At 44.6% G+C, this 23,196-nt stretch overlaps 1 protein-coding gene across 2 annotated transcripts in view; it reads right to left on the bottom strand.

Moving 5' to 3' along the window:
- Positions 1–23,196, bottom strand: part of LOC106608064 (serine/threonine-protein kinase PAK 5) — a 63,556-nt gene that overhangs the window by 20,729 nt on the left and 19,631 nt on the right. The window contains exons 1-2 of one of the 2 annotated variants that reach the window (XM_082976992.1): positions 23,131–23,196; positions 2,424–3,314 (exon numbers count right to left, since the gene is read on the bottom strand). The exon at positions 23,131–23,196 is cut by the window's right edge and continues 174 nt beyond it. In XM_082976992.1, the coding sequence (XP_082833118.1) occupies positions 2,424–3,314; positions 23,131–23,196 (957 nt within the window). The remainder of the gene's footprint in view (positions 1–2,423; positions 3,315–23,130) is intronic. The other variant, XM_014205744.3, reaches the window with a different exon arrangement.

Here is a 23,196-nt window from a genome sequence, read left to right on the forward strand (position 1 = left end):
GACCAGCCTATATGTCATTTGCCCGAAATGTCAGTCCACTCATGACAAACGCACTCTAACAGCGTTCTTGTATCCTGCGCTTGGAGAGCGACGGTGTGCACACTTTTGTTTCAGCCCAGCACTAACAAACCTAATTTAACAAATCAATAAAAAACAAACATTTTCTGAAAGAGTTGTGTTAGTGCTGGGTTGGAGCAAAGCCCTGCATACATACATTACTGCAGCTCTCCAGGACCAGGACTGGGAGAAGTGAAGAACGTTGCTGTAGAATGTGGATTATTATGGCATCTCCATTGGGTCTAGGCCTGAAAGTCACTTTTACACATCTCCATATGTACTGTGCCACTCCACTGTTGCATAACTGAAGCTGATATAGGGGACTGCAGTTGCAGAGCGGTATTTGCTTGGGCCTCGTACGCTTCACACATACACGCATGCTCTCTAGATGTTATCAGGACTTTGTCTTTTCTTCTAGAACACTAAATAAATGAATGAACCCCTTTGTTTTCCGGTTACTTAGAAACAGACTACGCTGCTGATTATAATTCCCCTCCATGCAGCTCTTCTATAGGAACATGTTTGTCTGCAGTATATCTGTAGTTCACAAGTCAAAGAGTAAGGAGCTCAATAGAAGACTTCTCTCGCCACCGGCCCAAGATCCCAACTGCCAGACCACCAACCCTCCAAGATCCCCGAACCATTCCCAGAGAGCTGCCCCACAACCCTCCAAGATCCCCGAACCGTTCCCCGAGAGCTGCCCCACAACCCTCCAAGATCCCCGAACTGTTCCCCGAGAGCTGCCCCACAACCATTCGAAAAAACCTCAGTGTCATTCAAACTAACCTTTTGGGGGGGTTATTTTGACTTCATTTTTTACTTTTATCTTTGACCGTCATTCCATCCCCTGCCCAGCAACTTGACTCCAGTTCCACATCCCAACCCTCAGTTTCTCTCAGTCCATCCCATCTATCTCTGCTGGCCAACCTCTTTAGATTTCCACGCACCATATATCTTTCAACTATGCTGTGATGTTTAACATACAATTTGAATCTATCTGATCAAATAGAATCCACAGATTGTGAGTTGAAGATAAATACTTTTACTAAGAGTATTAGTAATTTACTGACCAGGTCTCTCCAAATCTTCCAACAATGCTACTTCTAGGGTCAATTTTAGATGAATGTTATACTTTTTCAGCCATTCTGGAACCCGAGACCAGAAACAGGCTACCTGAGGGCAATACCAGAACAAAGTGGTCTATTGATTCTGTATCCTCTCAACAAAATATGCAGAGCTGCGATGATTGTATGCACTAAATATTCAACATTTTGTTGGTGGCAAGAATTCTGTTCAATCATTTTAGCTGAATCTTGCATCATTTTATATATAAACTCATACACCCTGTGCCATGAAATCGGTAAGTCAAATGAAAAACTATCCCAGTCCCCCTCTCTCCCTCTCACCCTCTCTACCTCTCTTCCTCTGTCCTCCCCCATCCCTCACCCTCAGCTGAACTGTGGTATCAGACTGATGGACATTTTCTCTTCTTCCTCTGCCCCCTCCTCCATTTCTCCCCCTCCTTCCCTCTGCCCCCCTCCTTCCCTCTGCCCCCCTCCTTCCCTCTGCCCCCTCCTTCCCTCTGCCCCCCTCCTCCATTTCCCCCCTCCTTCCCTCTGCCCCCTCCTTCCCTCTACCCCCTCCTCCATTTCTCCCCTCTGCCCTCCCTCCTCCATTTCTCCCCCTCCTTCCCTCTGCCCCCTCCTCCATTTCTCCCCTCCTTCCCTCTGCCCTCCCCTTCCCCCTCCTCTGAACTGTGTTATCGTAGCGTGTAGAGTTAATTGAATCTAGTGTGGATCCCGTAAAGGTAATTCTGTGTCTTAGCAGAGCCTTCCTCCGCTGGGGAACAGTAGATTAACTGCTGACACTACGTCCATCACACAGATAGAGGAGAGAAATGTGTTGGAACTTACACACAGCAGTGCCACACACACTTACCCCACCAGACATACCACGAGGGGTCTTTTCACAGTCCCCATGTCCAGAACATATTATAGGAAATGTACATAATTATACAGAGTCATGAGTGCATGGAACTCCCTTCTGTAATGTCTGTATTGTCTGTATTGTCTGTATTGTTTGTAATGTCTGTAATGTCTTATGTGTCAGACCCCAGTAAGACCAGCTGTCTCCATTGGTGTCGGCTGATGGGGATTCTAACAAATCAAACCTATCAGTTTAGTAGGTTCTTCATAGGGAAATGCTGCCTATTACTTATCACCTGATACAATTATTACCAAAACTAGATAATTTATTATGTTGATAATAGTAGAAAATAACACAGTGCTAACATGTTGCCCTTGGTGTCATACCTTGGTATTAATATTTTCCATCACATGGAAATATACACACCAGCCCAGACATACCTTGGCCATGGCCTGTGAGTTGGTGAGTGTCTCTGAGAGGCGTGGGTAGGTGTAGGAGCTGTAGGGGTGTGTCTGAGGAGGACTCTTAAAGACCCCGCTGGCCCTGTAGGGCACGTTGGGCTCCTGGAGGCCAGACCCCGACCTGGAGCGCTGTCTGATGGCCGGCGTGGGGCTGTTCTGCCTCACATACGACGACTTGGGCCTCTTCTCGTATTCATCTCTGGACACGCCGCTGTAGCTCCACTCGCTGTCCGGGTAGTTGATTTGCTCGCTGTGCAGCGAGGTGCGGGACGGCGTCCCCACCATTGACGCGTCCCGGTAGTCCTGACTGGACGAGCCACCTACGGACGCACGGTAGTACCCCCCTGTCGTGGACCCGGCGGACCCCCCTCCGCTGCCCACCCCGGACCCAGAGCCCACCTCGTCGGCCGAGCGCGCCCCTGCCACCTTGCTCTCCAGGTAGGTGTGGTAGTCCGGAGGCAGCTTGGCGTAATCGGCCTTCTGAGGCATGGCGTCGGGGTAGAAGGGGATGCGGGTGGCGTGGGTGAGGTGGCCGTTCTGTTTGGGGAAGCGGTAGTGTCTCCCCACGGCCCAGTCCCCATCTGGAGCAAAGCCTTTACCGTCCTTCCTGTAAGGCTCCAGAGAGAAGTCCCTACTGGGGGTGTCCAGGTCACAGGAGTACCGGGAGTAATAGTGGCTGAAGCCGTTCTCCTCGTTGGGATGGGGGTGTTGGGGGTGGTGGGAGGCGGGTTTGGGGGCCCCAGCCTGGTGGGAGCCCGTAGGGCTTTCTTTACGTAGGGAGTTGGAACGTGTCACAGATATGTTGTCGAACTCCTCCAGGAGACCATTGATGGACGCTTCCTTCGGGGGACGGTTCCCTCGAACTATGGTCTGTGGAACAGACAGTAAACACACAGTTAGTTTACTGTAGCTACAGGGAGGGCACCATAGAAATATAATGGAATGGGAAGTTCCATTCTAGTCATTCTATTTCTGTAGAAGGAACTACCTACCCATGCACTGTAGATGGATAACATGTAACCATGATGATACACTCCTGTCTTCAAAGGAATATATCTGTACTATCAATGGAAACATCAATCATACTTTTTCCATTGAGTAATATTCCATTGAGGTTCTGTGTAGCAGGTTAGCATTTTTTGTCGTGAATCTTGTTCTGGAGGCAGCTCTGCAGATTAGTCACTAGCTGGCACAGCCAAAAAGTCATAAAATCTGATTTTAAACCTAACCTTAACCCTCACATTAACAACACTGCTAACCCTAATGCCTAACCTTACACTCTTAGAAAAAAGGGTTCCAAAAGGGTTCTGCGGCTGTTCCCATAGGAGAACCCTTTTTGGTTCCAGGTAGAACCCTCTGTGTAAACGGTTCTACCTGGAACCAAAAGGGGTTCTTCAAAATTTGAAGAATCTATTTAATAGATATTCTATGGGGATAGCCAAAGAACCCTTTTTGGTTCTAGATAGCACCTTTAAAAAAAAAAGTGTAACCTTAAATTAATACAAAAAAGCACATTTTTACATTTTTGACTTTGCAATTTTGACTTTTGAAGGCGAAATCACTCAGTTCTGCCTCCAGGACAAGACTCATGACAATAAACGTGAACCTGCTGCTGGGTATCACATTTGATGTTACCTTCTCTTCCACCCCTCTCACCGTCCATTCCACCCCTCTCCCCTTCTCTTCCACCCTCTCATCCTCTCTTTCACCCCTCTCACCTTCTCTTCAACCCCTCTCCCTCTTTCCTGCATTAGTGAAAAAAGCTGTGGGGACTCAGCATGCAATGAACTGGAACTCAAGGTGAAACAACTATAAAACACAAACCTGAGGGGACCTCAGGGGACCTCAATTCCACCTTGCCAGTTAGAGGGAAAGGTTGTTTATACCTATCTGATCCTTTCAGATTGACTTGAGCTAGGGCTATAGGGGTAGAGGATAGAGGTTGTTTCTGGACAGCCCTGTTATCAATCTATCATGTTTTGAAACATTAGAATCAATTTGTTTTCAACTGAAGAGATTCATTGTAATTCAAATTCAGGAATTGAAATGTCCTTTATTTTCTTGAAGGCCATCAAATGCAGATAAATCAGCTTTGACAATGTGTTCAACATGAACACTCATCATGTCTCACTAAATCAATAGGGAGGGAGCACTGGAGAGTGTCAGTTATTAAATAAAACATGACATTTGTTTGGTTGAAAATCAATAACCTGCCTCATATAGGAGACAGAGAGAGGGATAGGAAAGAGAGAGTGAGCAAAAGCATCCCACATCAAGTAAAGTTGGTGCTGGAAATCCTCCCATTAATTTGAATTAAGGGCTGATAGTTTGGAGTACCTAACTCTCTCTCTCCTCTCTCTTCCCTTTTCTCTGTCTGTCTGTCTGTCTGTCTGTCTGTCTGTCTGTCTGTCTGTCTGTCTGTCTGTCTGTCTGTCTGTCTGTCTGTCTGTCTGTCTGTCTGTCTGTCTGTCTGTCTGTCTGTCTGTCTGTCTGTCTGTCTGTCTGTCTGTCTGTCTGTCTGTCTGTCTGTCTGTCTGTCTGTCTGTCTGTCTGTCTGTCTGTCTGTCTGTCTGTCTGCTCGCTCAAGGTAAGCACTGGTAGAGAGGGAGGAGAGAAGGAGAGAAGGAGGGCAGAGGGTAGGGCAGGAGGAGCAGAGGAGATCTAATCTTTATGCTAGTCTATGTCTGTCTGCTCAGTGTACATACTGGCAGAGAGGATGGAGAAGGTAGGGCAGGGCGAGAAAAGGGAAAGAAGAGGATTATTGAGGAGAGAAGTGGAGGCAATGAGGAGCAGACAGGACAGGGGATGGGGGGAGCCCAAGAGAGGTGGGGTAGTGAGGGGAGGATAGGGGATGGGGGATGGGGGGAGCCCAAGAGAGGTGGGGTAGTGAGGGGAGGATAGGTGATGGGGGGAGCCCAAGAGAGGTGGGGTAGTGAGGGGAGGATAGGTGATGGGGGGAGCCCAAGAGAGGTGGGGTAGTGAGGGGAGGATAGGGGATGGGGGGAGCCCAACAGAGGTGAGGTAGTGAGGGGAGGATAGGGGATGGGGGGAGCCCAAGAGAAGTGGGGTAGTGAGGGGAGGATAGGGGATGGGGGGAGCCCAACAGAGGTGAGGTAGTGAGGGGAGGATAGGGGATGGGGGGAGCCCAAGAGAAGTGGGGTAGTGAGGGGAGAATAGGGGATGGGGGGAGCCCAAGATAAGTGGGGTAGTAAGGGGAGGGCATGGGATTGGGGGAGCCCAAGAGAGGTGAGGTAGTTAGGGAAGGATAGGGGATGGGGGGAGCCCAAGAGAGGTGAGGTAGTTAGGGAAGGATAGGGGATGGGGGAGCCCAAGAGAGATGAGGTAGTTAGGGGAGGAACGGGGATGGGGGGGGGCCCAAGAGAGGTGAGGTAGTGAGGGGAAGACATGGGAGGGGGGATGAAAAGTGAGGCTCATTGGGAGATACGGTTGAATTAACCTTGGAGGTTAGAGAGGAGAGGAGAAGGGAGGTGGCATAGAAGAAAGGAGGGAGAAATGAAAGGGTAAAAGGAGGGGGGTAATTAATGAGGTTGCCCTCTAAGTGACTCTTGGCTATAACCCTGTTTTAGAGCCCACGGTTCACTCACCACAGCCCTGGGACCATCACACGAACAGACACATACATATACACACATGCATGTACACACACACACCACCCTCCACTCTCAGGTACACCAATACGGCCCACGCTGTTCCTCTCAACCCTTCTGTCTTTCAGTCTTCATCTCAATGAGAGCTCCTGGTTGTACAACAATTGGAGTCAAGTAATTCTTGTCATCTACTGGAATCTTGTCATATATCCTAGTGGGTACATACTGACGCAGGTGTGTCCTCCTCCGCCCCTTCATCTCGGTTAGTCACAGACTGATGCACTGCACCTACACCCCCACAACAAATTCTTAAAGCTCTCCTACTCTCTACTCACATCTTCCTCTTTCTCTCACTGACAGCATCTCTCTGTGACACCTTACACAGCAGAGAATATACACACACCCACACGCACGCAGTGTGATACTGAAGTGTAGTAGCGTATTAGTAAACAATCTGTGGACTGTAATGTTAGTGTATTCGCTCCATTGTTTATGAGATAATGTCAAAAGGCCCTTAAAACCCTCTCGCGACTCTCCTTCAAGGCTCCCTACTGTATCATTGATCAAACGAGGGACAAATTATGCAGAACATCATGATTTAAAGGAGCTTTTTAGTTAACTAGAGGACAAAGACGTTGGCACAAAGAGATCATGGATAGGAGCAGGACACGTTATGAGCACATCGTGTCTAAGTTCAACATCAAAACACTTCTTGTTCGTTTGCTTAGGAGGTTTGACAAACCTTTCTCCAAAAGTCATTTTCAGACATGATGAAGCATAGTAATGGTGCTCCAGCCCTCTATGCGTTATCGTCATTTTATGTTAAGTAGTGTAATTCAACCCCTGTCTGTCACAACATTCTGTATGCTTACTCAATATCTACCTATCTAGCCTGAGTTCTACTCCTCTAGCTCCCTCTACTGGTCATTGGTGGTGCTGACTGGCTGAATGACTGACTGATGGACGGGCTGACTGACTGTCTGACTGACTTTGTTGGCTAGCTGACTGACTGACTGTATGACTGACTGACTGTATGACTGACTGACTGTATGACTGACTGACTGTCTGACTGACTGACTGTCTTACTAACTGACCGGCTGGATGATTTGAAAAGTCCACAGACCCACTCCAAAAGGCTTTCGGAGCCATCATCAACTCAGTGGGTTTTGTCCAACATGTCTCTGGACCTACTCACTGCCACAGTCATACTCTGGACCTAGTTTTGTCCCGTGGAATAAATGTTGTGGATCTTAATGTTTTTCCTCGTAATCCTGGACTACCGGACCACCACTTTATTACGTTTGCAATCGCAACAAATAATCTGCTCAGACCCCAACCAAGGATCATCAAAAGCTGTGCTTTAAATTCTCGGACAACCCAAAGATTCTTAGATGCCCTTCCAGACTCCCTCCACCTACCCAAGGACGTCAGAGTACAAAAATCATTTAACCACCTAACTGAGGAACTCAATTTAAACTTACGTAATACCCTAAAACAAAAAAACATTTGTCATAAGAAACTAGCTCCCTGGTATACAGAAAATACCCAAGCCTTGAAGCAAGCTTCCAGAAAATTGTAACGGAAATGGCGCTACACCAAACTGGAAGTCTTCCGACGAGCTTGGAAAGACAGTACCGTGCAGTATCGAAGAGCCCTCACTGCTGCTCGATCTTCCTATTTTTCCAACTTAATTGAAGAAAATAAGAACAATCCAAAATGTATTTTTGATACTGTCGCAAAGCTAACTAAAAAGCAGCATTCCCCAAGAGAGGATGGCTTTCACTTCAGCAGTGATAAATTCATGAACTTCTATGACGAAAATATCATGATCATTAGAAAGCAAATTACAGACTCCTCTTTAAATCTGCGTATTTCTCCAAAGCTCAGTTGACCTGAGTCTGCACAACTCTGCCAGGACCTAGGATTAAGGGAGACACTCGTTTTTTTAATACTATATCTCTTGACACATTGATGAAAATAGTCATGGCCTCTAAACCTTCAAGCTGCATACTGGACCCTATTCCAACTAAACTACTGAAAGAGCTGCTTCCTGTGCTTGGCCCTCCTACAGTATGTTGAATATAATAAGCGGCTCTCTATCCACCGGATGTGAACCAATCTCACTAAAAGTGGCAGTAATAACGCCTCTCTTGAAAAAGCCAAACCTTGACCCAGAATATATAAAAAACTATTGGCCTATATCGAATCTCCCATTCCTCTCAAAAGTTTTAGAAAAAGCTGTTGCGCAGCAACTCACTGCCTTCCTGAAGACAAACAATGTACAGTGAGGGGAAAAAAGTATTTGATCCCCTGCTGATTTTGTACATTTGCCCACTGACAAAGAAATGATCAGTCTATAATTTTAATGGTAGGTTTATTTGAACAGTGAGAGACAGAATAACAAAAAAAACAGAAAAACGCATGTCAAAAATTGTATAAATTGATTTGCATTTTAATGAGGGAAATAAGTATTTGACCCCCTCTCAATCAGAAAGATTTCCGGCTCCCAGGTGTCTTTTATACAGGTAACGAGCTGAGATTAGGAGCACACTCTTAAAACCTGTTGGGGATAGGGGGCAGTATTTGCACGGCTGGATAAAAAACATACCCGATTTAATCTGGTTACTACTCCTGCCCAGTAACTAGAATATGCATATAATTATTGGCTTTGGATAGAAAACACCCTAAAGTTTCTAAAACTGTTTGAATGGTGTCTGTGAGTATAACAGAACTCCTATGGCAGGCCAAAACCTGAGAAGATTTCAAGCAGGAAGTGGCCTGTCTGAGAAGTAGTGTTTCATCTTGGCTCTTTTTATTGAAGACTCAGGATCTGTGCAATAACGTGACACTTCCTACGTCTTCCATAGGGTCTCAGAGCCCGGGAAAACGTTGAACGATATCGAGGCAGGCTCTGGCTGAAACACTTTATCGCTTTTGGCAAGTGGCCACTCAGAGTACTATGGGCTTAGGCGCGTGCCCGCTTCGACCGAATGGTTTCTTTTCGTTTGTCTGTTTATCTAAACGCAGATTCCCGGTCGGAATATTATCGCTTTTTTATGAGAAAAATGGCATAAAAATTGATTTTAAACAGCGGTTGACATGCTTCAAAGTACGGTAATGGAATATTTAGAATTCTTTTGTCACGAATTGCGCCATGCTCGTCACCCTTATTTAGCCTTTAGGATAGTGTCTAGAACGCACGAACAAAACGCCGCTGTTTGGATATAACGATGGATTATTTTGGACCAAACCAACATTTGTTATTGAAGTAGAAGTCCTGGGAGTGCATTCTGACGAAGACAACAAAGGTAAGAACATTTTTCTTATAGTAAATCTGACTTTGATGAGTGCTAAACCTGCTGGGTGTCTAAATAGCTAGCCCTGTGATGCCGGGCTATCTACTGAGAATATTGCAAAATGTGCTTTCACCGAAAAGCTATTTTAAAATCGGACATATCGAGTGCATAGAGGAGTTCTGTATCTATAATTCTTAAAATAATTGTTATGCTTTTTGTGAACGTTTATCGTGAGTAATTTAGTAAATTCACCGGCAGTGTTCGGTGGGAATGCTAGTCACATGCTAGTCACATGCTAATGTCAAAAGCTGGTTTTTGATATAAATATGAACTTGATTGAACAAAACATGCATGTATTGTATAACATAATGTCCTAGGGTTGTCATCTGATAAAGATCATCAAAGGTTAGTGGTACATTTAGCTGTGGTTTGGGTTTATGTGACATTATATGCTAGCTTGAAAAATGGGTGTCTGATTATTTCTGGCTCGGTACTCTGCTGACATAATCTAATGTTTTTCTTTCGTTGTAAAGCCTTTTTGAAATCGGACAGTGTCGTTAGATTAACGAGAGTCTTATCTTTAAAATGGTGTAAAATAGTCATATTTTTGAAAAATTGAAGTAATAGCATATCTAAGGATTTGAATAACGCGCCACAGGATTCAAGCGTCCCACCTAGCCCATAGAGGTTAACCTGTTAGGGCTAGGGGGCAGTATTTACACGGCCGGATAAAAAACGTACCCGATTTAATCTGGTTATTACTACTGCCCAGAAACTAGAATATGCATATAATTATTGGCTTTGGATAGAAAACACCCTAAAGTTTCTAAAACTGTTTGAATGGTGTCTGTGAGTATAACAGAACTCATATGGCAGGCAAAAACCTGAGAAGATTCTGTACAGGAAGTGCCCTCTCTGACCATTCCTTGAGCTTCTTGGCTCTGTTTATTGAAAACTGAGGATCTTTGCTGTAACGTGACACTTCCTACGGCTCCCATAGTCTCTCAGAACCCGGGAAAAAGCTGAATGATGTAATTCCAGCCCCTGACTGAAAAACATTATCGCCTTTGGTAAGTGGCCGATCAGAGGACCATCAGACTGAGGCTCGTGCACGAGGGGATCCCATGTTTTTATTTTCTCTCTCTTTGAACATAAACACGCTTTCCCGGTCGGAATATTATCGCTTTTTTCCGAGAAAAATTGCATAAAAATTGATTTTAAACAGCGGTTGACATGCTTCGAAGTACGGTAATGGAATATTTAGATTTTTTTTGTCACGAAATGCGTCACCCTTCTCTACACTTCGGACAGTGTCTTGAACGCACGAACAAAACAGAGGAAATTTGAACATAACCTGTTAGGGCTAGGGGGCAGTATTGACACGGCCGGATAAAAAACGTACCCGATTTAATCTGGTTACTACTCCTGCCCAGTAACTAGAATATGCATATAATTATTGGCTTTGGATAGAAAACACCCTAAAGTTTCTAAAACTGTTTGAATGGTGTCTGTGAGTATAACAGAACTCATATGGCAGGCAAAAACCTGAGAAGATTCTGAACAGGAAGTGGCCTGTCTGACAAGTTGTTGTTCATCTTGGCTCTTTTTATTGAAGACTGAAGATCTTTGCTGTAACATGACACTTCCTACGGCTCCCATAGGCTCTCAGAGCCCGGGAAAAAGCTGAATGATATCGAGGCAGCCCCAGGCTGAAACACATTATCGCGTTTGGATAGTGGCTGGTCAGAGTACTCTGAGACTCAGGCTCGTGCATGAGGGCACGAGATGTTTTTATTTTCTCTCTCTTTGTACGTATACACGCTTTCCCGGTCGGAATATTATCGCTTTTTTACGAGAAAAATTGCATAAAAATTGATTTTAAACAGCGGTTGACATGCTTCAAAGTACGGTAATGGAATATTTAGACATTTTTTGTCACGAAATGCACCATGCTCGTCACCCTTATTTACCCTTTCGGATAATGTCTTGAACGCACGAACAAAACGCCGCTATTTGGATATAACAATGGATTATTTGGGACCAAACCAACATTTGTTATTGAAGTAGAAGTCCTGGGAGTGCATTCTGACGAAGAACAGCAAAGGTAATAAGATTTTTCTTATAGTAAATCTGACTTTGGTGAGAGCTAAACTTGCTGGGTGTCTAAATAGCTAGCCCTGTGATGCCGGGCTATGTACTCAGAATATTGCAAAATGTGCTTTCACCGAAAAGCTATTTTAAAATCGGACATAGCGAATGCATAGAGGAGTTCTGTATCTATAATTCTTAAAATAATTGTTGTGTTTTTTTGTGAACGTTTATTGTGAGTAATTTAGTAAATTCACCGGAAGTTTGCGGGGGGTATGCTAGTTCTGAACGTCACATGCTAATGTAAAAAGCTGGTTTTTGATATAAATATGAACTTCATTGAACAAAACATGCATGTATTGTATAACATAATGTCCTAAGATTGTCATCTGATGAAGATCATCAAAGGTTAGTGCTGCATTTAGCTGTGGTTTGGGTTTATGTGACATTATATGCTAGCTTGAAAAATGGGTGTCTGATTATTTCTGGCTGGGTACTCTGCTGACATAATCTAATGTTTTGCTTTCGTTGTAAAGCCTTTTTGAAATCGGACAGTTTGGTTAGATAACGAGAGTCTTGTCTTTAAAATGGTGTAAAATAGTCATATGTTTGAGAAATTGAAGTAATAGCATTTCTAAGGTATTTGAATAATGCGCCATGGGATTCCACTGGCTGTTACGTAGGTGGGATGAAATCGTCCCACTGGCCCTAGAGAAGTTAAAGGGAGTGCTCCTAATCTCAGTTTGTTACCTGTATAAAAGACACCTGTCCACAGAAGCAATCAATCAATCAGATTCCAAACTCTCCACCATGGCCAAGTCCAAGGAGCTCTCCAAGGATGTCAGGGACAAGATTGTAGACCTACACAAGGCTGGAATGGGCTACAAGACCATCGCCAAGCAGCTTGGTGAGAAGGTGACAACAGTTGGAGCGATTATTTGCAAATGGAAGAAACACAAAAGAACTGTCAATCTCCCTCGGCCTGGCGTTCCATGCAAGATCTCACCTCGTGGAGTTGCAATGATCATGAGAACGGTGAGGAATCAGCCCAGAACTACACGGGAGGATCTTGTCAATGATCTCAAGGCAGCTGGGACCATAGTCATCAAGAAAACAATTGGTAACACACTACGCCGTGAAGGACTGAAATCCTGCAGCGCCCGCAAGGTCCCCCTGCTCAAGAAAGCACATATACATGCCCGTCTGAAGTTTGCCAATGAACATCTGAATGATTCAGAGGACAACTGGGTGAAAGTGTTGTGGTCAGATGAGACCAAAATGGAGCTCTTTGGCATCAACTCAACTCGCCGTGTTTGGAGGAAGAGGAATGCTGCCTATGACCCCAAGAACACCATCCCCACCGTCAAACATGGAGGTGGAAACATTATGCTTTGGGGGTGTTTTTCTGCTAAGGGGACAGGACAACTTCACCACATCAAAGGGACGATGGACGAGGCCATGTACCGTCAAATCTTGGGTGAGAACCTCCTTCCCTCAGCCAGGGCATTGAAAATGGGTCGTGGATGGGTATTCCAGCATGACAATGACCCAAAACACACGGCCAAGGCAACAAAGGAGTGGCTCAAGAAGAAACACATTAAGGTCCTGGAGTGGCCTAGCCAGTCTCCAGACCTTAATCCCATAGAAAATCTGTGGAGGGAGCTGAAGGTTCGAGTTGCCAAACGTCAGCCTCGAAACCTTAATGACTTGGAGAAGGTCTGCAAAGAGGAGTGGGACAAAATCCCTCCTGAGATGTGTGCAAACCTGGTGGCCAACTACAAGAAACGTCTGACCTCTGTGATTGCCAACAAGGGTTTTGCCACCAAGTACTAAGTAATGTTTTGCAGAGGGGTCAAATACTTATTTCTCTCATTAAAATGCAAATAAATTTATAAAATTTTTGACATGCGTTTTTCTGGATTTTTTTGTTGTTATTCTGTCTCTCACTGTTCAAATAAACCTACCATAAAAATTATAGACTGATCATTTCTTTGTCAGTGGGCAAACATACAAAATCAGCAGGGGATCAAATACTTTTTTCCCTCACTGTATACAAAACACTTCAGTGTGGTTTTAGACTCCATCATAGCACTGAGCCTGCACTTGTGAAGGTGGTAAATTACCTTTAATTGGCATCAGACTGAGGCTCTGCATCTGTCCTCGTGCTCCTAGTCCTCAGTGCTGCTTTTGAAACCATCGATCACCACATTCTTTTGGAGAAATTGGAAACCGAAATTGGTCTACACGGACACGTTCTGGCCTGGTTTAGATCTTATCTGTCGGAAAGATATCAGTTTATAGATGGATTGTCCTCTGACAAATCAACTCTAAATGGTGGTGTTCCTCAAGGCTCCGTTTTAGGACCACTATTGTTTTCACTATATATTTTACCTCTTGGTGATGTCATTCGAAAACATAATGTTAACTTTCACTGTTATGCGGATGACACACAACTGTACATTTCGATGAAACATGGTGAAGCCCCAAAATTGCCTTCCCTGGAAGCCTGTGTTTCAGACATAAGGAAGTGGATTGCGGCAAATGTTCTACTTTTAAACTCAGACAAAACAGAGATGCTAGTTCTAGGTCCCAAGGAACAAAGCAATCGTCTGTTGAATCTGACAATTAATCTTGATGGTTGTGCAGTCGTCTCAAATAAAACTGTGAAGGACCTCTGCGTTACTCTGGACCCTGAGCTCTCTTCTGACGAACATATTAAGACTGTTTCAAGGACAGCTTTAACCATCTACATAACATTGGAAAAATCTGAAACTTTCTCTCTAAACATTATGCAGAAAAATGTATCCATGGTTTTGTCACTTCTAGGTTAGACTACTGCATTGCTCTACTTTCCAGCTACCCGGATAAAGCACTAAATAAACTTCAGTTAGTGCTAAACACGGCTGCTAGAATCTTGACTAGAACCAAAAAATTGTATCATATCACTCCAGTGCTAGCCTCTCTACACTGGCTTCCTGTTAAGGCTAGGGCTGACTTCAAGTTTTTACTGCTAACCTACAAAGCATTACATGAGCTTGCTCCTACCTATCTTTCCAATTTGGCCCTGCCATACATACCTACACGTATGCTACGGTCACAAGATGCAGGCCTCCTTACTGTCCCTAGAATTTCTAAGCAAACAGCTGGAGGCGGGGCTTTCTCCTATAGAGCTCCATTTTTATGGAATGGTCTGCCTACCCATGTGAGAGACAGAGACTCGGTCTCAACCTTTAATTCTTTGTTGAAGACTCATCTCTTCAGTCGGTCCTATGATTGAGTGTAGTCTGAACATTTGAACATCTTGGTCATGTTCTGTTATAATCTCCACCCGGCACAGCCAGAAGAGGACTGGCCACCCCATATAGTCTGGTTCCTCTCTAGGTTTCTTCCTAGATTCCAGCCTTTCTAGGGAGCCTTGCATTTTTACAATTTCCAATAAGTGTTTGAAGTCCTTGATTGTTTGATTAGATTATTCAAATATGTAATAGAAATCTCCAAACTTATTTTTGTTTTGTTTTAAAGCACTATTAAATGCTCCAGGGCCAATTCTGTTAGCATTTTGGCATGTTTTTCTAGATTTAGAACATAAAACAACATTTATAAAGCAAACATTATCCCTTAGGTCTAACACAGAAAATACTTCAATTGTTTAAGCATACAGTATGTTACAGAACAGTGATTACAATATTTTTTCAGATTATTGACAAAAAAATATATCTTAAGGGGGATAGCCATCAGTGACGGAGTTGACAAACCACTGACGGAGTTGACAACAGATACTCAAAACAGACAAAGTTCAATACAAAACATTTTTTAAATATGGAAAATGATTCACTTGAAAATCCCCAATAAAAACATAACTATTCTATCAGATCTTTCAGCACTCTGATGGAGTTGACGTCAGACAAAAATCTGACGGAGTTGATGCTTTGTGGAGTTGACAAAAATATAATTTTTCTTCTTCCTTTAAGTTGTATACAGAGTAGCGATTTGCTTTTTGACTCTAAAACCTAATTTAAATGTAACACATTTTAACCAAAATTCATATTCTATTTTAATCTACCAGGCAGATGGAGTTGACCGTTTGTGATTGTGACCATGGTGATACCAATATTGTTTGTTTAAAATCTATCAAAAGTAGAGCTTTCCAGACCATGAGTGGTCTTGTTGCACTACATGTAATGAGGAAATGAATAAAGAGTCATTATGGTATAGCTGACCCTGTTAATTTCTGATTAATTTAGGATTTTAGACAAATCTGAGAGTAAACCAAATCTCCGGATACATCTTTAAGAATCTACGTTTCAGAGAAATATTCTTTAAAGTCGCAAAACGGCTATTGCAAGAAACTGCCTGTTTTTTGAATTTTAAACACTTTTTTTGGAGAGTTTGAAATTGAGATCCTTTGATCCGGACAAGGGAATTTCTAGGCATAGCGCCGACAGTAATATTATTTAAAGTATTTGGAAAATTCTCTAAACAAATCTTTTCCCCTTATAAAATTCCCCTAAATGTACATTTTAAGCTCAAATAATACAACAAAATCCATATTTTTCAACTATAAAAAAACTTTCCCTGCAGGACAAGGATTGTCTTGACTTTCAAGAATCCCTAAGCTAATTTCCTACTACTCTATACATTTTGCCATGAGGTTGTGAGAAAATATTCCAGTTTTAAAGCAAATTTCTCATAATTCTTTTTTTTTTTAAATGGCTTATGGGACCCAAGGTCAGCAGTATGCCTCTGTGAATTAGGAGATGACCAAGGACAGGAGTTTTCCCTGGCCCTAGAGCAGAGATATTACCCTGAACGTTATCCAACTCTTCTGACTATCATAGCGACACAACAACAAGCAAACATCTACTATTTTTTTATCAAAATGGCTGCCTGTTTTGAGTTATTTTCTGCTTGTTAGATGTAGGATTTGTCATCTTCCCCCGGGAGACTAGGGCAGCGGTGCCCTATGTGTGTGTTTACTGTGTTCCTCTGATGTGATGTGATCCAGGCCGGGTCTCCATACACCCAGCAGCTGAGACCACTCTGACCCAGTTCCCCCGATCTCTCTGGGGGAGCGCTCTATTACCAGCCCCAGGATTCAAACTAGGCCTACATTATGTGTTCACCACATTGAGGCTAGTGGGTGTTCAAACTGCATTACAGATCACATCAAGTACAAACACATAGATGTGGGATCTTAATTTGATCACTATTTTGTTGCTGAGAATTTTCCTGCACAGCAAGAAATGCAAACTTGTAGTGTATTTGAGGTTTAAAAAGGCCCTACAAAAATGTACCCTACAAAAATGGCCATTAATTATAATCCACATAATAATTCACATTTCCTGTTGCTGCAGGAATGTTTCCTTGCCGTAGCAAACTGGTTTAAATTAAGATCCTACATCTGTATGGCCAAAGCCCATGAGTGCATAATGCAGACCTTCTTGTAACTGTGCATTGTTAGCTGATGTTTGTCTCTGAAAAGCCATGGATAGAAGACTTACAATGACTTAATAGTGATGTCGTAAATAAAACCCCAATCTCTCCTGGTCTCAAAGAGGATCTCCAGGAGTTTCCCAGTGAGTTAATCACTGTCATAAACATTTCCTGATCAATGGCCTCCACAATGAGACTAGACAGAATGAGAGCAGATGAGACCAGATGAGACCAGATGGAACGAGACCAGATGAGACCAGACGAGACCAGACGGAACAAGACCAGACAAAATGAGACCAGATGAGAGCAGACAGAACGAGACTAGACGGAAAGAGACCAGACGGAACGAGACCAGATGAGACCAGGCGGAAGAAGACCTGACGGAACAAGACCAGATGAGACCAGGCGGAACGAGACAAATGAGACCAGACGGAACAAGACCAGAAGAGACCAGACGAGACCAGACGAACGAGACCAGTTGAGACCAGACGGAACGAGACCAGATGGAATGAGACCAGATGAAACCAAACGGAGCGAGGCCAGACAGGATGAGTCACTGGCTTACTGGTGTTCTTCCATGCCGTCCATGGGAGGGGTGCGTCACTTGAGTGGGTTGAGTCACTGACGTGGTCTTCCTGTCTGGGTTGGCGCCCCCCCCCCCTTGGGTTATGCCGTGGCGGAGATCTTTGTGGGCTATACTCGGCCTTGTCTTAGGACGGTAAGTTGGTGGTTGGAGACATCCCTCTAGTGGTGTGGGGGCTGTGCTTTGGCAAAGTGGGTGGGGTTATATCCTGCCTGTTTGGCCCTGTCCGGGGGTATCATCGGATGGAGCCACAGTGTCTTCTGATCCCTCCTGTCTCAGACTCCAGTATTTATGCTGCAGTAGTTTATGTGTCGGGGGGCTAGGGTCAGTCTGTTACATCTGGAGTATTTCTCTTGTCTTATCCGGTGTCCTGTGTGAATTTAAATATGCTCTCTCTAATTCTCTCTTTCTCTCTTTAATTCTTTCTCTCGGAGGACCTGAGCCCTAGGACCATGCCTCAGGACTACCTGGCATGATGACTCCTTGCTGCCCCAGTCCACCTGGCCGTGCTGCTGCTCCAGTTTCAACTGTTCTGCCTGCGGCTATGGAACCCTGACCTGTTCACCGGACGTGGTTGTTGCACCCTCGACAACTACTATGATTATTATTATTTGACCATGCTGGTCATTTATGAACATTTTAACATCTTGACCATGTTCTGTTATAATATCCACCCGGCACAGCCAGAAGAGGACTGGCCACCCCTCATAGCCTGGTTCCTCTCTAGGTTTCTTCCTAGGTTTTTGGCCTTTCTAGGGAGTTTTTCCTAGGGAGTTTTTCCTAGCCACCGTGCTTCTTTCACATGCATTGCTTGCTGTTTGGGGTTTTAGGCTGGGTTTCTGTACAGCACTTTGAGATATCAGCTGATGTACGAAGGGCAATATAAATACATTTGATTTGATTTGATGAGACTAGATGAGACCAGACGGAACGAGACCAGATGAGACCAGATGGAACATGAACAGATGAGACCAGACGAGACCAGGCGGAACGAGACCAGACGGAATGAGACCAGATGAGACCAGACGGAATGAGACCAGTTGAGACCAGACAGAACGAGACCAGACAAGACCAGACGGAACAAGACCAGATGAGACCTGACAAGACCAGGCGGAACGAGACCAGACAGAACGAGACCAGATGAGACCAGACGAGACCAGACTGAACAAGACCAGATGAGACCAGACAAGACCAGGCGGAACGAGACCAGACGGAACGAGACCAGACGGAACGAGACCAGACGGAACGAGACCAGGCGGAACGAGACCAGACGGAACGAGACCAGACGAAACGAGACCAGACGAAACGAGACCAGGAGGAACGAGACCAGATGGAACGAGACCAGACGGAACGAGACCAGACGGAACGAGACCAGACGGAACGAGACCAGGCGGAACGAGACCAGGCGGAACGAGACCAGGCGGAACGAGACCAGACGGAACGAGACCAGACGGAACGAGACCAGGCGGAACGAGACCAGGCGGAATGAGACCAGACGGAACGAGACCAGACGGAACGAGACCAGGCGGAACGAGACCAGGTGAGACCAGACGAGGCGAGGCTCTCTAGGAGCATCCCAGTGTGATCTTCTTCTAACTGCTTTGAGAGATAGGAGCTCACTCTGGTTTAATTTCACACACACACACACACGCACACACACACACAAGCATGGACCACGCATGTGCCCACACAGCTGCTGGCTATCTGGCGTGTGTGTGTGTGTGCGCGTGTCTGCGTGTGCTTGCTGTCAACAGCTCACCATGGATTAATTACACACGGAGAGTCCAAGTCAAATCAAATCAAATTTTATTAGTCACATGCGCCGAATACAACAGGTGTAGACCTTACAGTGAAATGCTTACTCTGGAGCCCCTAACCAACAATGCAGTTTAAAAAATACAGATAAGAATAAGAGATAAAAGTAACAAGTAATTAAAGAGCAGCAGTGAAATAACAATTGCGAGACTATACAGTTGAAGTCGGAAGTTTACATACACTTTAGCCAAACTCATTTAAACTCAGTTTTTCACAATTCCTGACATTTAATCCTCGTAAAAATTCCCTGTCTTAGGTCAGTTAGGATCACCACTTTATTTTAAGAATGTGAAATGTCAGAATAATAGTAAAGAGAATGATTTATTTCAGCTTTTATTTATTTCATAAATTCCCAGTGGGTCAGAAGTTTACATACACTCAATTAGTATTTGGTAACATTGCCTTTAAATTGTTTAACATGTGTCAAACGTTTCGGGTAGCCTTCCACAAGATTCCCACAATAAGTTGGGTGAATTTTGGCCCATTCCTCCTGACAGAGCTGGTGTAACTGAGTCAGGTTTGCAGGCCTCCTTGCTCGCACAGGCTTTTTCAGTTCTGCCCACAACTTTTCTATAGGATTGAGGTCAGAGCTTTGTGATGGCCACTCCAGTACCGTGACTTTGTTGTTCTTAAGACATTTTGCCATAACTTTGGAAGTATGCTTGGGGTCATTGTCCATTTGGAAGACCCATTTGCGACCAAGCTTTAACTTCCTGACTGATGTCTTGAGATGTTGCTTCAATATATCCACATAATTTTCCTGCCTCATGACGCCATCTATTTTGTGAAGTGCACCAGTCCCTCCTGCAGCAAAGCACCCGCACAACCTGATGCTGCAACCCCCGTGCTTCACGGTTGGGATGGTGTTCTTCAGCTTGCAAGCCTCCCCCTTTTTACTCCAAACATAACGATGGTCATTATGGCCAAACAGTTCTATTTTTGTTTCATCAGACCAGAGGACATTTCTCCAAAAATTACAATCTTTGTCCCCATGTGCAGTTGCAAACCGTAGTCTAGCTTTTTTATGGCGGTTTTGGAGCAGTGGCTTCTCCCTTGCTGAGCGGCCATTCAGGTTATGTCGATATAGGACTCGTTTTACTGTAGATATAGATACTTTTGTACCTGTTTCCTCCAGCATCTTCACAAGGTTCTTTGCTGTTGTTCTGGGATTGATTTTCACTTTTCGCACCAAAGTACGTTCATCTCTAGGAGACAGAACGTGTCTCCTTCATGAGCGGTATGATGGCTGTGTGGCCCCATGGTGTTTATACTTGCGTACTATTGTTTGTACAGATGTACAGAGGTACCTTCAGGTGTTTGGAAATTGCTCCCAAGGATGAACCAGGCTTGTGGAGGTCTACAATTATTTTTCTGAGGTCTTGGCTGATTTCTTTTGATTTTCCCATGATGTCAAGCAAAGAGGCACTGAGTTTGAAGGTAGGCCTTGAAATACATCCACAGGTACACCTCCAATTGATTCAAATGATGTCAATTAGTCTATCAGAAGCTTCTAAAGCCATGACATAATTTTCTTGAATTTTCCAAGCTGTTTAAAGGCACAGTCAACTTAGTGTATGTAATCTTCTGACCCAGTGGAATTGTGATACAGTGAATTATAAGTGAAATAATCTGTCTGTAAACAATTTTTTGAAAAATTACTTGTGTCATGCACAAAGTAGATGTCCTAACCGACTTGCAAAAACTATAGTTTGTTAACAAGTAATAATTTATGTGGTTGAAAAACAAGTTTTAATGACTCCAACCTAAGTGTATATAAACTTCCGACTTCAACTGTATATGGGGTTACCGATACAGAGTCAATGTGCAGGGGCACCGGTTATTTAAGGTAGAATGTACATGTAGGTAGAGTTACTAAAGTGACTATGCATAGATGACAACAGAGAGTAGCAGTGGCGTAAAGAGGGGGTGGGGGGGGGGGGGGGGGCACTGCAAATAGTCTGGGTAGCCATTTGCCTAGATGTTCAGGAGTCTTATGGCTTGGGGGTAGAAGCTGTTTAGAAGCCTCTTGGACCTAGACTTGGCGCTCCGGTACCGCTTGCCGTGTAGTAGCAGAGAGAACAGTCTATGACTAGGGTGGCTGGAGTCTTTGACAGTTTTTTGGGCCTTCCTCTGACACCGCCTGGTATAGAGGTCCTGGATGGCCGGAAACTTGGCCCCAGTGATGTACTGGGCCATTCGCACAACCCTTGCGAATGGGTAGTGCGGTCAGATGCTGAGCAGTTGCCATACCAGGCAGTGATGCAACCAGTCAGGATGCTCTCGATGGTGCAGATGTAGAACCTTTTGAGGATCTGAGGACCCATGCCAAATCTTTTCAGTCTCCTGAGGGGCAATAGGTTTTGTCGTGCCCTCTTCACGACTGTCTTGGTGTGCTTGGAGCATGTTAGTTTGTTGGTGATATGGACACCAAGGAACTTGAAGCTCTCAGCCTGTTCCACTGCAGCCCAGTCGATGAGAATGGGGGTGTGCTTGGTCCTCTTTTTCCTGTAGTCCACAATCATCTCCTTTGTCTTGATCATGTTGAGGGAGAGGTTGTTGTCCTGGCATCACACAGCCAGGTCTCTGACCTCCTCCCTATAGGCTGTGTTGTCGGTGATCAGGCCTACCACTGTTGTGTCATCTGCAAATGTAATGATGGAGTTGGAGTCATGCCTGGCCGTGCAGTCATGAGTGAACAGGGAGTACAGGAGGGGACTGAGCACGCAACCCTGAGAAGCCCCTGTGTTGAGGATCAGTGTGGCGGTTATGTTGTTACCTACCCTTACCACCTGGGAGCGGCCCGTCAGGAAGTCCAGGATCCAGTTGCAGAGGGAGGTGTTTAGTCCCAGGTTCCTTAGCTTATTGATGAGCTTTGAGGGCACTATGGTGTTGAACGCTGAGCTGTAGTCAATGAACAGCATTCTCACATAGGTGTTCCTTTTGTCCAGGTGGGAAAGGGCAGTGTGGAGTGCAATGGAGATTGCATCATCTGTGGATCTGTTGGGGCGGTATGCAAAAGACCTTGTGAAGATGCTGGAGGAAACATGTACAAACGTATCTATATCTACAGTAAAACGAGTCCTATATCGACATAACCTGAATGGCCGCTCAGCAAGGGAGAAGCCACTGCTCCAAATCGCCATAAAAAAGCCAGACTACGGTTTGCAACTGCACATGGGGACAAAGATTGTAATTTTTGGAGAAATGTCCTCTGGTCTGATGAAACAAAAATAGAACTGTTTGGCCATAATGACCATCGTTATGTTTGGAGTAAAAAGGGGGGAGGCTTGCAAGTCGAAGAACACTGTGAAGCACGGGGGTGGCAGCATCATGTTGTAGGGGTGCTTTGCTGCAGGAGGGACTGGTGCACTTCACAAAATAAATGGCGTCATGAGGAGGAAAATGATGTAGATATATTGAAGCAACATCTCAAGACATCAGTCAGGAATCCTATCTCTTCTTCATATGTCCACCAGGCACCTGAACGCTGCTCCTGAACCAAAATAGCTCTGTCATACAGTACTTACATCAAACTTTACTTCACACTTCAAACTTCTCCCAACCATTGCCAGTTAATTAACAAGTTCTAATTCATCAACTTCAGTCATAGACACTGTAAGGTGACAGTAAACCACCATATACTGCAACCCCACGAAAACCCCATGGACTAACGGGACAACGCACAGCAAATGAAGCAGCACGTTTGAAGACCCTAAACTCAGGTTTAAAATAACAAGACGCACCCAATGTTTCAGTTTGCAGACAGAGAGAAATGACCTTGCCTCAACATTATTCACCCACCTTTACCAACATATCAACAGCACTGCCTTGTTAACACAACTTCAACAGCCATAATACTCCACCTGTGAGAGGGAATGAATCGTTTCCCTGTTGGTCTCCAGTGCTGTAGCTCTCTCTCTCTCACACAC

The sequence above is a fragment of the Salmo salar genome, chromosome 06 (assembly GCF_965601325.2).
Source record: "Salmo salar chromosome 06, fSalSal1, whole genome shotgun sequence".
Classification (NCBI taxonomy): domain Eukaryota; kingdom Metazoa; phylum Chordata; class Actinopteri; order Salmoniformes; family Salmonidae; genus Salmo; species Salmo salar.